The 16,692-nt window shown below is 41.4% G+C and overlaps 1 protein-coding gene across 4 annotated transcripts in view; it reads right to left on the minus strand.

Annotated features, from left to right (window-relative positions):
- The window catches only part of LOC116048878 (A-kinase anchor protein 2), a 97,804-nt gene that overhangs the window by 9,327 nt on the left and 71,785 nt on the right, over positions 1-16,692 (minus strand). For all 4 annotated transcript variants that reach the window (XM_035999107.1, XM_035999109.1, XM_031298162.2 and 1 more), the window contains 2 exons: positions 4,967-5,188; positions 4,131-4,493 (listed from right to left, as the gene is read on the minus strand). In XM_035999107.1, the coding sequence (XP_035855000.1) occupies positions 4,131-4,493; positions 4,967-5,188 (585 nt within the window). The remainder of the gene's footprint in view (positions 1-4,130; positions 4,494-4,966; positions 5,189-16,692) is intronic.

Consider the following 16,692-nt stretch of genomic DNA (forward strand, 5'->3'; position numbering starts at 1 on the left):
TCAGGATTTAGAAAGCATCATAGCACAGAGACGGCACTGGTGAAAATTACTAACGACCTTCTAACTGCATCAGACAAAGGACTTGTCTCCGTACTTGTCTTATTAGATCTTAGTGCTGCATTCGATACTATTGACCATACCATCCTCTTACAGAGACTGGAACATTTAGTTGGCATTAAAGGAATCGCACTAAACTGGTTTAAGTCCTACTTCTCTGATCGATCGCAATTTGTTAATGTTAACAATAAACCCTCCAATTACGCTAAAATTAACCATGGCGTTCCTCAAGGCTCAGTGCTTGGACCAATTCTATTCTCCTTATATATGCTTCCTCTAGGCAATATTATTAGGAAACACTCAATTAACTTTCACTGTTATGCGGATGACACCCAATTATATCTGTCAATCAAGCCAGACGAAACCAGCCAGCTAGCTAAACTTCAAGCTTGCATTAAAGATATAAAATCATGGATGGCCTGCAATTTCCTGATGTTAAACTCAAACAAAACCGAAGTTATTGTGCTGGGCCCGAAACACCTATGAACCTCATTAGCCGAAGATATAATTACTCTGGATGGCATTGCCCTGGCCTCCAGTACTACTGTCAGAAATCTAGGAGTTATTTTTGACCAGGATCTATCCTTTAACGCCCATCTAAAACAAACCTCTAGAACAGCCTTTTTTCACCTTCGTAACATTGCTAAAATTAGGAACATCCTATCTCAAAACGATGCAGAAAAACTAGTCCATGCATTCGTTACTTCCAGGCTGGACTACTGTAATTCCTTATTATCAGGATGCTCAAATAAGTCCCTTAGGACTCTCCAGCTGATCCAGAATGCTGCAGCGCGTGTTCTGACAAGAACTAAGAAAAGAGATCATATTTCTCCTGTATTAGCTTCTCTCCATTGGCTTCCTGTAAAATCCAGGATTGAATTTAAAATCCTTCTTCTGACCTATAAAGCTCTAAATGGTCAAGCTCCTTCATATCTTGAGGACCTCTTAGTACCTTATTGTCCCACTAGAGCACTACGCTCCCAGAATGCAGAGAAACTTGTGGTTCCTAGAGTCTCTAAAAGTAGAATGGGAGGCAGAGCCTTCAGCTATCAGGCTCCTCTCCTGTGGAACCAGCTCCCAATCTGGGTTCGGGGGGCAGACACCGTCGCTACATTTAAGACTAAACTGAAAACTCTCCTCTTTGATAAAGCTTATAGTTAGGAAGTGAGGAGTTGCAGTGAACGCCTAGACCGGCGGGGCAGGGTGTATAGCTGCAGACGCAGCACCCCTGCTTTTCTCTGCTTCTCTTTACAGTCATCAGATTTACCTATCGTATAATCAATAATATAGTGCCTCTCCTAGTTATGCTGTTATAATTCTAGACTGCCGAGGAAGTTCCTTCTTATGACACGCTCTTTTCTTTTGTTTCCTTTTATGCACATCCTGTCTCAGAAGTGCTTGTTACTCACCTAGCTCTGGGGAGTTTACTCCCCGGAGTCCTTATGTTTCTTCTTCGCCCAGAACATCGCCTCGGATTAGGGCGACACCAAGACCTGGGTCTTGGGTGCAGCTGTGGCTATGGACCTGCTACACCCTGCTACGCTCTGCGATTCCCTGCAATGCCCGGCTACGTCCTGCTGCGTCCACCGCGTCCACCCATGCTCTGCTGTGCCACGCTACATCCTGTACCGTCATAATCCCAACCGTCAGACACCGCCCACCAAGAGTCTGGGTCTGCCGAGGTTTCTTCCTAAAAGGGAGTTTTTCCTCGCCACTGTCGCAATAGCCACTGCTAATGCTTGCTCTTGGGGGAACTATTGGAATTGTTGGGGCTTTATAGAGTGTGGTCTAGACCTACTCTATCTGTAAAGTGTCTCGAGATAACTCTTGTTATGATTTGATACTATAAATAAAATTGAATTGAATTGAATTGTTTCATGTAAGCAATTCAGACTTTTTGACAAAAGGCAATAATCACTGCCTGACTTTAAAGGGACTAATCCAAGTAAACCTTCATTTATGCTTGTTTACATTATGGTCATTTGGTAGGACTTCAGCATGATTTATACTTCTGCGTAAAATGTACGCTGTCTCTTGGCAGCGTTGCATTTTCCCCCTACTCATTTTCTGGTTCTCCTTCTCCATAAACAACATCAAATCAAGGAGAGGGTTAACTTTTCCTGCTATAGATTTCCCACCGTCGTCAGAAAGCACAGGGGAGACACTACCACACACTCCCCACACACACACACATGCCGGCTCGACGCACTACCAACGCACAAGTATAAACTTCAGGCCACTTACGCCAGGGGCGTTTCTAGGACTTGAGGAGGTTCGGGGCTTAGTCCGGACCCATTTAAATAAACCGAATGCAGTGCAATAACAATGATTGGCTTGCCCAGCTTGTTAATAGCCAGTTAATGTTCATTTCAGATGGCCAGTTTGTAGATGTAATTTAGATGGCGCCAACCTAATCATAACTGGCCTGCCAACCCAAAGGCCAAGGTTTTGTTTCCAGATGTGTGTGGTGACTTATGATGGAGGGGGGTCTGTGGGTCCTCCCCCAGAAAAGTTTGAGCATTAAACACTTCATTTCCTGCATTCTTGTGAATTTTTATGCACCTATTTATACCTTTTTCTGAATCAATATGCTGTAAATATCTTTATGTGAAGGGAAACATAGATTACAATCCAAATATAAAAACATAATGGAAATTATTGCAGTAAGGCTCTCAGGCATTCTGTATTGGTTTCAACTATTTATTCTCCTTTGGATCAACTTTTCTAAAATGTGAGTCAGCACACATGTAGCCTAGGCATCATTTACTCCTCCCTCCTCTTTTGCGTCTTTTGTTGGGGAAGTAGCCTCCTTAAATGTGCATATGACAATTATTCACCTCAATGATACATTACTCATGTTAATGCATTAATAAACCCCTGGACTGTAATATTTCAGATGTTTGAGCTTGATTTGATTTCTGCTCATGTCCAAAACTTTGTGCATATTCAAAATATAACTCATGCCATCTGTGTTCTCTGAGTCGGATATTTTGACGTGATATTTTGAGAAAAAGTTATAATAGGCTATTGCAAGAATAAAGTCACTATATTTCAGAAAATAATCTACCTGCACCATAGTCTGCTGTGCATGTGACCGTCTGACAGGCACAAAGCCACGTTTGAGACTCTGGTCTCTGAATGAGACAAAGTTTAGGGAAGTGGCTGTACGCTGCTCTACATCGAAGGTGGAAAACCGAAACTACTGCAGAAATACACAGAGCACAAACGTGTCACATCTGCTGCAGCATGTCAACAGCAGAGCGCATCCATAAACCTGAAGCTGCACAGCTTTTTACAGTGAGAGTGGACATTAAGTGATGCACGGGTCTGCCTCAGAGCTCCTTGTGTTTGAGTCTGAATCATGGACTGGATGTTGTCACAGGAACTTCAAACTAAATCATTACTATTGCGCTCCTAAACTTTGTGTTAATGGCATCAATGTATTAGACTGATTTGGCTATGATTCCTCCGAAAATTAAACCTTTCACGGAGCTTTCCTCACGTAGAGACGGTTGCTAGGTGATAGCAACAAATACGGCATGGTCGGACCCCACACGTAGCTACCCATTCTATTCGCCTCGGAAAAATAAACTGGACCAAGTTACAGTTCTACCATGAGTTCTACAAAAAAAATAAATGTAAGAACTGCGAGTGCACTGGAAAATACTTTTCTTCTTAATTTGCATGTGCCATTCTGGGGCTTTTTTATTCTGTTATAGGCTACTTATTTTTGTTGTGAGAGAGAGAGAGAGAGAGAGAGAGAGAGAGAGAGAGAGAGAGAGAGAGAGAGAGAGAGATCCGGGGCTATTCATAAAACATTCGGGGTTGTGTCTATCTGTGTCTGCAGCGAAAGCTCTGCGTGGAGCCTCCGCAGAACCATAAATCACGCTTTACTCAAGAATACTGGAATGTTCTTGCATTTCCGAGCCCTCCTCAGACCTCTTATTACTAACACTACAATACAGACAAGATTCACACTAACATTACTGCTGTGTTGTTTTTTGAATACTGTGTGTCTGAATGCTGTTCGAAATCTGTTACAGCTGATAAAGTGTATTCTAACAGCCATTTACCTCCCCTGAGGGCCGTCTCCTCGTCACCCTGACCTGCTGCTCCTCTCCAGGGGTGAAGAGTTTGGCTGGCCGTCTCTCCTCCTGAAACGCTCTCAGCTCAAACTTCGCCCTGCCGCTCGCCGACTCCTCTCCCTGCACATGGCCATTGGTCCTCACAGCAGAGTCCTCCTGGTACAGGAACATGGTTTGTCTCTGCCCCTCCACAATGACTGATCCGTGATCGACGGGAGACGAGGCCGACACGCAGACAGAAGGACAGTTTCCATCGATGGTGATTGGTTTGGTGTGTTCTGACGGAGAAGAGTTTCCATTGGTGGGTGTTTCGGAAGCGGCGTCTAAAACCTGGTCCAGGTAGCGGATCTCCTGTAGACGCAGCAGACAATCAAATTGCTGTGGTGTACAACTATTGTACTATAATGTTCAATAAACTCCTCCTAGTATTATATTAAGGGGAAACAATGCACATGAGATGATAAGCCATATAACAATGCAGCATATCGTGATACTTTTATTTACTTTTATCATAATAAATGACAACAAACATACATTTCTGCACACCCAAATGCTATATAATAAACCACTTGAAGTCTAGTATGTACATGCAAGTTAATGGAAATGTTGCCAAATTACTGTAATGTGGCCATCTGTAGCTATCTGTTTGGGTTAATGAAAAAGAAAAAGAAAAAAAAGTGACTTAAGAAATCAAGAAATTCAAAACTATTTCCTAAGACTGCAACAAAACCAGTTCAATTTCCACTCAGCCCAACATAAATTGGCAGGTCAAAGTTGTTGATAAACAAAAGTTAATTAAACAAGTGAAAATGTGAGCTGCATACCTGCACCACCTCGCTGTCAGAAGCCTCTACTTTCACACCAACTGCATTGTGGGCTCGGTTAGTGGGGCTGCTGAGGCAGCCATGTTGGATTTGCTGGCTCTCCAGTTCCATAGTTGCAGGCCTGTCGGTGATAACGCTGACCGATTCCTGGAAACTGACGCTCTTCAGGGCTCGCTCTCTTGGAATTGTGTCACTGACATCCTCGGCTGCCCGCCATGATCTCTGTGTCAAGAAACAAACGACACAATGTTCAGAGATACTGTATGGAGAGGCTGTACACTGTCTCATCATCACTTGCATAAAAACAATGTTTGCTTAAAGTAGTAGTTAAAAGAGAAAGTGTTGCACTTTTTCCTTAGAAATCAGACTCTTTCTAATCACACACACACACACACACACACACACACACACACACACGCGCGCACACACATACACACACACGTCACACACACACATCTGTCTGTCTGCATTGCAGTAGTAGTGTGTTCTGTCTGGTTCACACCACTAGGGGGCACCAACTGCCATTCTGCTGCTTAATGACAGCAAAAACATAACAATCTTCCATAAAAAACTGAAATCCATTGTATCTTTGTTCAAAGACCTTCACAGTTCTGTGAATGAATCAGTGTGCTGAATACTTGGCAAATAGTTCAAATACAGTAACTCTTCCTGCCCCATATTTGATCTGATACTCTATTATACAACAGACAAACTGACAGTTGGGATGTCAGTTTATTACTTTTATAGTTATAGTAGGGAAGTATCTTGAGCTTTTACAACTGTGGGTGGGGATTAGCAAAACGGTATATTTCTCTGCACAGTATGTGCACAGCTCAAAACTTTAACATTATACTTGTTCTGCATAGAATAATAATTTCTCAGAAGTGTATCACAGGCATGGGATTTGTCAGATACTCAAGGTTTTGCAGCTCTAAACACACATTCACTCCCTGTATCCTCCCGACCTCAGCTGTTCACAGAGCAGCGTCACTGCTGGGTTTTTGGATTAAGTGCCTGCCTCAAGGCCACATCATCAATGCCTAAATTCTCCTGAAGAGTTGGTCACACAGCCTGTAGAAACTGATGTATAACTGCTAGATGACGAAATAAGTTGTCAAAATGTCCCTCCCTTATGAAGCAATAATCACCACTTCATGCAATACTGTTATGTTACATTAATCGTCAGTTTTTTGTTTTTTATTTCCCCCCCCTACAATTTTTATAACCAAACTGATTTTTATAAAATACATAGATTGTTTTCAAACTTGTAACCCATACTTTACCGCCACATTAATTTACTTATCAACTGTGTGGGCACTTCACTGACTTCTTATTTAAATATACAAATGGGGGTTGAGTATCTGGACACATTGGTAGACACATTGGCATGCAGGGATCAAAACCTGTGACCTTCTGTTTTTGTGAACCATCCATCCGACACATTCCACATCCACCGTTAGCATTTACACACTCCTGTCTTTACTGAGCTGTCTGTTTCTACAGAGGCCACTAACAAATATTCTATTTGCTTCCTAGTTTACTGCCTTGTACCAAGTACACCTCTGTTCTGAAGATGTGTTTACTTCCATGAGGGGTTGTTGACCCCCGTCTTTGTAACGTGTGAGAGTGTGTGCGTTGGGATTTAATGAGGAGGACCATTTCAGTGAATTGGTTAGCACACATTTTGTACACCTAAATACTGCCATTAAATGATATTCATGGGAATTTTTACCGATGTGAACCCCATACAATATGCGGTGTCTGACTTAGTATCAACATAAACAGGGCAGCCTGGCTTTGAATCTGGATCTTTTTCTCTCCCTTATCTACTCCTCTTTCTCTTCTCCCCTTTATCCTCTCTTCTGCCGAATCCCCTCTCTCCCTCTTTGCGCCTTCTCCTTCCTCTCTTGGTTCCTCTCTCCTCTCTGGGATTGTTAGAGTGAAGAACCAGTGGTCAGTGAAATCACATACTGGATTATAACACCCTGCCTCTTCTCCTTCTCTTGTCTATACCGAAGCAACACTCTCCTCGCTCCATTCTGGATGCTCCATTCGTCCTCTCTCCTCCTCCCGTTTCTACTGTGAGAAAAACTTTTTTTCTCTGAGGGCTTTGTTGACCCATCTGGCTGGCTTAGGCTGTCTCATGTGTGATATATATAAATCAGAATACACACATTTTCTTAAAGGAATGTCTCACACAATTCCAATTCAAGTCTAGGGATGTTACAATCTGGGACATTTTTAATGTAAAACATTCCTTTTGATACTACTGTGTCAGAAGTGAAATATCAATTAAAATGATAGAAAATAATTAAGAACACAATAATACAGATAGTTTGTATCTCTGGGAGGTGAAGTGTAACAAGAGCTCTGTGAGGCTGTAGAGATTTTAGCTAAATGCTAATATCAGCATGCTAACATTCAACAATGACAGTGCTATAATGATGATGCCAAGCAGGCGTAATTCACCATGATCACCACCTTAGTTGTGTTAGCATGCTAACATTTAATAGTTAGCCCTTAACAGCTGAGGCTGATGGGAATGGTATCTGGTCAGTCCTCCTGAGGGGGACATGCATGTGTGTACCAAATGTTAGATTTTTTCATTTGGACAAATCATACTGTTAGCTACGTTATCAACTTTGACCTTCAACTAAGGGAATTATTTGTTAAACCACGGCACGCTGTGATTGACATGGATCAATATTACAGAAATGTTTAAACTACAGCATTATTTTCTCCTTTCATCTCCAGTTTCTACTTAAACAACTCAAATGATTTTTTCACCAAGTAAATGATATTAGCGGCCACGTGAGGACCACATGTTACTTCTATACACACGCTCACTTAGACCAGGTCTTCTGTCTTGTTACACTTGACCTAGTCTCGCATTGCCAGACCTTCCTCCACAGCGCTGCGGAGGAGGGTCTGGCAAGTCCACACAGCATTCCACACAGATGGGAGAAAAACATGATGTGGTTTATTGGCATTTCTTTAAACCAATCACAATCGTTGGTGCTAAGTGCCAGACGGAGCCACGGTGCCGCTGCAAAATAGCCTCTGGAAGTGGAACATGTGTACGTTCAAAAGTTGTTTAAGTCGTGCAACAGAAAACTCAGATTGGACAGATAGTCTAGCTAGCTGTCTGGATTTATCCTGCAGAGATCTAAGGAGCAGTTAACCATAGTCCTCAGAAATCCACAGAGTTTAAAATTACAACACGAATATAGCGGAAGGTAACGGGACATCCGGCAGAAAAGAGTGACATCAGGCGGAATTTCTGGCGGCAACGGAGCAATCCCGGAAGTGGAACGTCGTGGATAGGCTACATTTGACCCATTGTATGGACTGCATGTGTATGTACATGCATGCATGTGCAGGAATGTGTGTGTGCAAAGTTATAATATTTTTTTTTTTTTTTTTACAATTTCATTTTAGTTTTAGTTTGTTTTCAGAGTGTGTTTGCTAGTTTTAGTTTAGTTTCAGTTTTTCAGAACGGTTTAGTTTTTATATATTTAGTTCAGTAGCTATTGCAGCACAGCGCCATCTCCTGGGATCTCAAGTCCGTCAATTTCTGTGGTTCAATGTCTCGAGAGTTGACAGAAATGTGTGTGTCTTTTTTTTCCGGTAGTGAAATATAGCTACAAAACAAAAAAATGTATGTTCACTTTTTTTATTTTCTTTTTCAATATCGTTTTAGTTTAGTTTTTGTTTACTTTCAGTTTAATACAAATATTTTGTACTGCTTATTTTTGTTTTTGTTTCACTTTTCATTTACTATAATAACCCTGGTGTGTAAGAGTGTGTGTCCAGCAGGCAGGACAGTGGGGGGGAGAATATCCTGTTACTGCCTCAGGAAAACAGTACTATAGTACAGGAATGTCTCATATGCAATGCTATTCTGTTACACACACACACACACACACACACACACACACACACACACACACACACTCTCTCTCTCTCTCAATAAAAGAAGTGTGTGTGTGTGTGGGTGTGTGTGTGTGTGTGTTTGTGTGTGGTTGTGCAGCAGTGCATGACAGTATGAGTGTGGTCTTTCAATCTTTCAAGTGTGTGTATTCGGAGTTGTGTATTCACGTGTGTTTTTCTGACTCTCATTGAGGTGAACTGACATTCCAGGCATAACTAGCTGTCCTCAAGGCTCGGACTTTAATACTTGTGATGAGGGACACTGTTCACCCTGCCTGGCCAGTGTGTGGGTGTGTGTTGTGTTTGTGTGTGTGTGTGTGTAAGAGTGCATTTGTGAGTGTGTGTGTACGTGTGGTTAGAAGTCATGTAACTGTAATGAAAAAGCTTTAATGTTCATGGTTTGTTTGACTGTCTGAAAACATGAGAATGGTGTATTACTCTGGGGACAGCAGTTACATTTCCATTAGCATGTTTAGCATATTTAACAGTTACGTGAATGTGAAATATTTGGATTTAACTATTTTAGTTTAATAGTCACACCCTCACCACCATGATGTGTCAGCTGTGTTTGTGCTTTGGATTTTTCCTAAAAAGGATAGAAAATGAAGGAAAATCCTCCAAAGTGAAGACATTTTTACCAGCTTTGCCTAATTCACAGAAATATTTTAGGGTAAGGACGTGGCTTGAGAGAATTGAATTAGTATTAAGTTGATTTAAACTTGCATGACGTGCCAAGATCAGTCAAATCAGAAAAAAAGATTATCTTGGTAATTGTGACTTTAGGGTTAGTTAAGATTAAGGTATTATTTTATAGCTTAGATTTGGTCTTAAAGCTACGTTTAGGTTGCTGAAATATATTAACCCAGGAGTAAAGGTTAGTCATGACAAGTATAGTAATACAATGTGTCAGCTAACTGTTACTGTCTTATGCTCTGACTAAATCCTGTCTCATTCTCCGCCTGTCACCATTCTCATCACATCTGGAAATGCTTATGCTCTGACTGTGACAATACACACAAATCACAAACACACACACACACACACACACACACACATAAACATACACACTAAAACAGACACACACACACTCAGCTGCATGCCTGAGACGATGGGGGGTTTACCAGAATATGTATACACCCCAAATACTCCCTGACGGGAAGTAAACACCCAACCTTGACGTCTCTCACAAATCCATTTTGCGTGCCTTTAATATCGCGTCATAGGCTTCTATTAGCATGCACTGCAGCCAGAACACATGGCAAATGTTAAATGAAAACTTGATGATGTCCTCAAACACACACACACACACACACACACACACACACACACACACACACACACACACACACACACACACACACACACACACACACACACACACACACACACACACACACACACACACACACACACACACAGATCCTGGTAACCCAGTGCAGTCAGCGTTCCCGGCTCCGTTTCCTGGCTAAATATGATCCTGTGTAGTAACTGGAGCCTGCTGCTGGTTTAGCATGGAGTTCTCAGATAAAACAGACTGGATTGTGAACCCAGGCCAAACAGTGCTATCGGGTACCTATTAATGATTTCAGTCAGTCTCCGCTTAAGACAGTTTGGAGGTGTTGAAGAGTCATTACAAGTCATACGTCATTGACAAACTAAACGCGGCTAAATAGACACATAGTGGGTAACAGGCAAGCAACATCAATAGAGAGACAGGTGTGCTGACTGAGGGAGCATAAACATAGAGAGAACTCAATGAGATCTTCAGGCCAAATTGGGCAGTTCAGTTCTCACATTATGTTGTAACATTTGCATAACTTTCACTACAACAGATTCTCAAGTTTGACATCAATACTTAATCTAATACAAAACATATCTGTGTGTGTTTTTGTGTGTGTGTGTGTGTGTGTGTGTGTATTCTGACACTTCCTCCTCTTTTCCTTTACAGTATTCAAGTTCCTGTTTGTCCTCTGTAGCCAACATCTCATGTCATTTTAGTTTGTACAACATATTTGGTGTTCTCATCGACTAAAATATATCTTAAAATACAGAAGTTCCATAAAATTACCTTAAACAGCAAAACAAAACTGTCGTAAGACCCCAAAAAGTGAAATAAGGGTTGGTACTCACCTGCTGCTCTTACAAGTAATCTATAATAGCCTATTTCAGTGACATTTGTAAATCCATGGTGTAATTTTTAAAAGCAAGCTTCCTTTAGTTTCGTAACATTACAATACGTCCTACTTCTTTTAATGAGCTTTATCCTTTTTTCCTATTTAGCTCTGTTCCCTTCAGTCCAGCCTTGCTCCGTCCTGTTCCAGATAGTGGGAGTGCCGGACTTTTCCCTGGCCAAGCCTTTTCCTCCTCTTCTTCTCCTCCTTTTCCTCCCCTCCCGTCTCTTTCCTCTCCTCCACAAAGCCTCTCCTTTCTCAGTAACATTCCTGCCGGCTGCTCGGTAAGCTGTGATGTCATGGGCTGAGTGTGTGTGTGTGTTCCTCCAGATGCCCTCACCCACAAAGATCCCTTCTGTGCAGTCCCTCATACAAACACACACACCAAAAACATCCACCGTGTGGCCCCCACTCCTCCCTTCCTGTGTAAGACCGAGCACTCGCTTTCCCCACTCCACGCATATGTCGTGCGCCCACTTTCCCTTTAACCTACAGGTCCTGTCAAATTCTGAGGAGACAGAGCGAGAGAGGCAGCCAGAGAGGCGATAATGAAGAGATGATGACTGAAGAAAGAGGGAGGGGGTGAAGGGGGGAATGGTATTTTCTTCTATCATCATTAGTATGGGACTGTTGACTCAGTCTAAGGGTTAGAGTGATGTACCAGTTCTATTCTAGCCTGACAAGCCAGACCCACATCAAGATGTTGGGTCTGGGAACTCACCATTAACGGAGCTCAATCCGAGGGGCGGGATAAATGGTTGTCTTTCAAATTCCCTCTGCACGCAATAGGATAGCGCTACAACCAACCAGAGCAACAAAGAAGGTAGCGAAGCTAGTTGATAGATTCAACTTTTGCTGTATCCGGTCGGCAAAACTCCGAACACATCTTCCTTTTTTAAGAATGACTTCAGTGCCGTTCTTTGTTCTTCCAGAAGACCGCTGTTCCCAGCAGCAGCAGCCATAAGCCTGCCTACCGACTCTATACACGATGTGATTGGCCTGACCAGAGTTTGGTTTTTCCAGCTCGCAAGCCAACGGAATGTGCCTAGACCCCCCTGGCTGCCGCTAGGGTGCGTCTAGATTTCTAGGCTAGTTCTATTCACCTTTTAATTAAAAGTAAATTACATAAAATCCGCTGTCTCATCCTGCCTTACAAAGTATTTAATTAGAGCTTTTAGTGGAGACTTTACATGTAACAGGCTGGTCTCAGAGGCTCGTCCATCTTGATAAAATAAAAACTCAACGGATGAAACCAAATCTTTGTCATTATGCCGAAATTAAGGCGTAAACCCACTAAAAGAAATCAGATTCTTATATCTCAGGGTCACTCTAATGCTACTCGTCTATAGGGGTGTTGTGTGTGAGGGTGAACCTGTTGGGTCATAGGATCCGGCCAGTGGAAACTAGAGCTGACCTGAGTCACGGTTCACTTTCTCTGCTCACAAGCACCACATCAAGACGCACTGGAAACACTTTTCTCGAATTTACAAGAGCAATTAGCAATAATGTGTCAGCTGCTGCTCAATGATGGAGGATGGTGATCCCAAAGAGGAACCGATGTCAGAATGCATTTCAGCAATTAAGTGCAACATTGATTCAATTTTAAAAGCCAAATAAGCAAATGAAAAAGCAGTTTTACTGAAGTACTTACAGGATGATATTTTTTTCTGGGTATTACTTTTTCCTCTAATAAGCTAGTTGTCTCCTCACTGCTGTCAAAAACTTGACCATGTGTCGACGACAAGAAACTAAACAAGGTGTTGTACACATGAGGGACTTAGTCAGACACTGGCCACATAAAGCACAAGCACTATTAATCAATGTCTTCTCTGAATAACAGGGCTGAAATATCAGCTTTCAAAGTATTTTTCTCCCAAAAATCGTGCAATAAAAGACAGTTTTGTAGGACTTCTCTTTGATCTGTACAAATCAGTCTTTTAATTCCAGCTTTAAACCCCCTGACATCATTTATCTAATGAAAATGGATGGAGTGGGGGAGGGGGTATGTTGAGAACAGCAGGGTGGTCCAGCGGTCAGAGAGGTTATCCTACTCCTATCCTACTCTGTAGCGTAGTGTGTCCATTAACAGCTGTGCGTCCTGTCAGAGGGTGACAGTAGCTGTCCATGCTAACTAACTGTGAATTTGTCTGGATAACGTCATTGAAAGAAACACAGAAATGAACACCCCCGTCCCTTTTAAGTGTCCCTGTTTAAAATGACAAATCACAACTTCTTGGTGAGTTCCCATTCTAGAAATAACTGATGAAGAAAAAAATCGGTCACAGAAAATTGGGACAGTAACCCAATTATTGCATATGCACTGGGGAGTTCAGTTCCTGGATGGGTTGTAACACACAAAGAGACGTGTGATGGTCATTATGCCAGTGCTGGTACATTTACAGAGGGAAGAGCTAATTGTTGGAAAATGAAAAGACAGAGGTAAAAGAGACTGAGGAAAAGGAGTATATGTGACTAGTGGTTTATCCATGTGCGTGTGTACGTGTGATTGCATGCATCTGGGTCAACACCAATCAATAAAGAGTAGTGCCCGGAGCAGTCTTTTATCATAAAGTTGATCGTGATTGATCATAAACGAAACAAATGACACACTTAACCATCGCAGCGTGCCAGAAAGACACAAATGTCCACACACAGACACACACACACACACACACACACACACACACACACACACACACACACACACACACACACACACACACACACACACACACACACACTGGCTGTACAAACACAGATGATTTTGCACAGAGAGTAACAAACTAAGGTGTTAACATATGTAAGAACAGAAAAATATGTATGTATGTAAATCACTTTTACTCTTTTGGTTTAGGTCATGTCCTGCATGGCTCCAGGGTATACAGACTGTGTGTCTGTGTCAATTTAAATCGTTCATTTTGCATACAATATTGAAGAGATATTTTGCAACTTTGCATTACAAGTCAAACACAGGCATGTTTGAGGCGGTATTTCATTGGTGTCTAGTGTTCATTATTTGTAACATTTTGGACTGCAACAGGACATTCAGTTGCACATTATATGGGCGGGATGGTTATTAAATCTTCACAATTAAAAATAGGTTATGCATGTAATCTTACGATGCACAAATCTATTTAAAATCCGGATTGTTTGTTAATATTTAGGAGAAATTTCTAGAACAGGAAGGAAGGGTTCATAATGAGGTCTGAGTTGAGGAGAAAAGTGTCACTCATCTATTGTACAGCCTAACTGAAAAAGTGTCTGTCTCTAGCAAATTCAACTATAGAACAATGTATAAGGGCTTTTCCACGCTGTAAAATCAAATCCTGTCAAAAAGCAACCCCTTTCACAAAAGCTGCCGATTGCTGAGTAACACCCTCCTAGATCCTTCAGTCACATACAGTTATTTTACAGTAAACACACTCAAGTCTTGCTGGATGATCAAGATAGTGACCATGTATTTAAAGATGTGTGTTGGACACTTTAAAACAAATGATGCTGCAAACTACAGGAAGCAACTGATTGGATTAAAGCCTATCACAGCTCCCAGGTTATCTAAACAGGAAACCAGGAAGCTGCGCTAACTTGTGTCCATGGAAATGGAACTCAACACAGGAAATACACCAAAAAACTCAAGGCCACCTGCACTTAAACACAAAAACAATCACACTAAGACACTACTAGTTCACTGGGGTCAACATTTGGCAAAAAAACAAACAAACACAACCACCAGATCAGCCAACTTAACACAACATAGACATACTAAAGAAGAAAAAAAAAGCATTCATATATTATATATTCTCTTTAGTGGTTTTAGGAATTGGCTTATTTGCTTTTTGGTTTTTACAATTTTACACATTTTAAATTGAAATATTAAAGACCTGGCTTAATCTTATGGATGGTTAGCTGTTAGTAGCGTTGAAACAATATCCACAAACCCACACGAGGGCTTTAAAGTGAATGGTTCACAGCCAAGCAGTGCAGCATCAATAAAGCAACATCTATTTCTGCTTAAGTACTAGTACAAGGAAGAGCATTGGTATAAGGATTGTGAGTGTATCTCCACCCAGCTTCCTACCCAGACACACAAGCGCTGTGATGGCATATTGCAGCACTGCAAAAGAATAACAATGAACGCGATTTTCACCTACCCATTGCCAGAGAGCTTCAAACAACAACCAGATGGAAATCATGTTAAGAAGCCTTTTAAGTTGAGTGTTACAGAGGTATGCACTGCATGTCTGGACTCATGGCAGCTATTTGTGTCCCTTTCCAAGCTTCTAATGACACCCCTCACACACAACATCAGACCCCCTAAGACCCCTTCGTGAAACAACAACAAAGGGCCTGACAGGCGCTTCAGTGAGACTCTCAAGGCTGAATACTAATGTTACACTCCACACACACACACACTTACAAGCTCACAGATCTTCTTAACCAAAAATGTCTGTAGTCATAGAGTGTGAAAACTCTCCGAGCACAGGACACAGAGCCAGATTAACACTTCCTGCACAAGTGCAGGAATAACTGGGACAAAACACAGTCTAGCAGTAACACTGAACAGCCAGCCATTATTAGTTATGTCTTGGACTGAGTACAAGCACCGACTGTATTGCTTTTTTTTTTACTGGAGCCCAGATCTGTGTGTATAATAATATTTCATACTGTGACAGTAAAACAAACTGTACTTTGCTGGGCGTGTTGCCCAGTGAAATAGTGCAGTGTGTGTGTATTATGTGACAGGTAATGTACAGTGAGTCAATCATTGTTGCAAAATAAGCTCTGTTTAAGCCCCCTATGCATAGTAGAGTTTACAGTTTTCTGTAAATTACACTGCTTAAATACACAGATATATGTGATTATATGAAACACATTATTGACTATGAATAATTTTACCAAAAGTAATTTACTGACTTGTGCCAGCAGCAACCAAGAAACAGCTATAAAGCCTATCATATATTATGTGGTTATTTTGAGTCAAAAAGAAAATTGTATTTTTTTTTTTTAAAAAGTGAGCAAAACGTTTGCATTTGCTCTTTAGTTTTGACTCAAACTAAAACCTGAGATCTTACTTTTTAAATTTTTAGAGAAACCTACTGTTAAGTTCTACTGATTCAATGCTGAGAATATCTCTCAGGGCTTTTTACATGGCATATTCTAAGTCACTTTTTACACACACATTGTTAACCTATACTTGGGCTATATGATCCACATTGTACTTCTACTAGCCCTGGGTTAAATGCCCATTGGAACAATGTTGGCTAATGTTCATACATTCTAGCATGACCCATGACTACTCTTTAACAGCAAGCAGCAACGTTGAAATGTCACCATTGGTAGGGTTTTTATGTAAGAAGCCCTCAAGCAGACTTCACAACATTTCCATTGAATGGAATCCATTCATCTCCACCATGGGGAAACAATGCACTACACTTTTCTTTGCTTTTCGCTAGATTGAGAATTAAAATTAGCCTGACATGGTTTGAAAGCTACTGGCAGGCTGGGATACATCACCCAAATCTGTATTTATCACGGTAGCTCAAATGCTAACAGTTTCATGCATGTGAATGGAGAATATTGAAACCATTAACACCATACTCTGCAAGGTATAGTTAAATAAAAACA

Source organism: Sander lucioperca, chromosome 1, assembly GCF_008315115.2.
Source record: "Sander lucioperca isolate FBNREF2018 chromosome 1, SLUC_FBN_1.2, whole genome shotgun sequence".
In the NCBI taxonomy this organism is placed as follows: Eukaryota; Metazoa; Chordata; class Actinopteri; order Perciformes; family Percidae; genus Sander; species Sander lucioperca.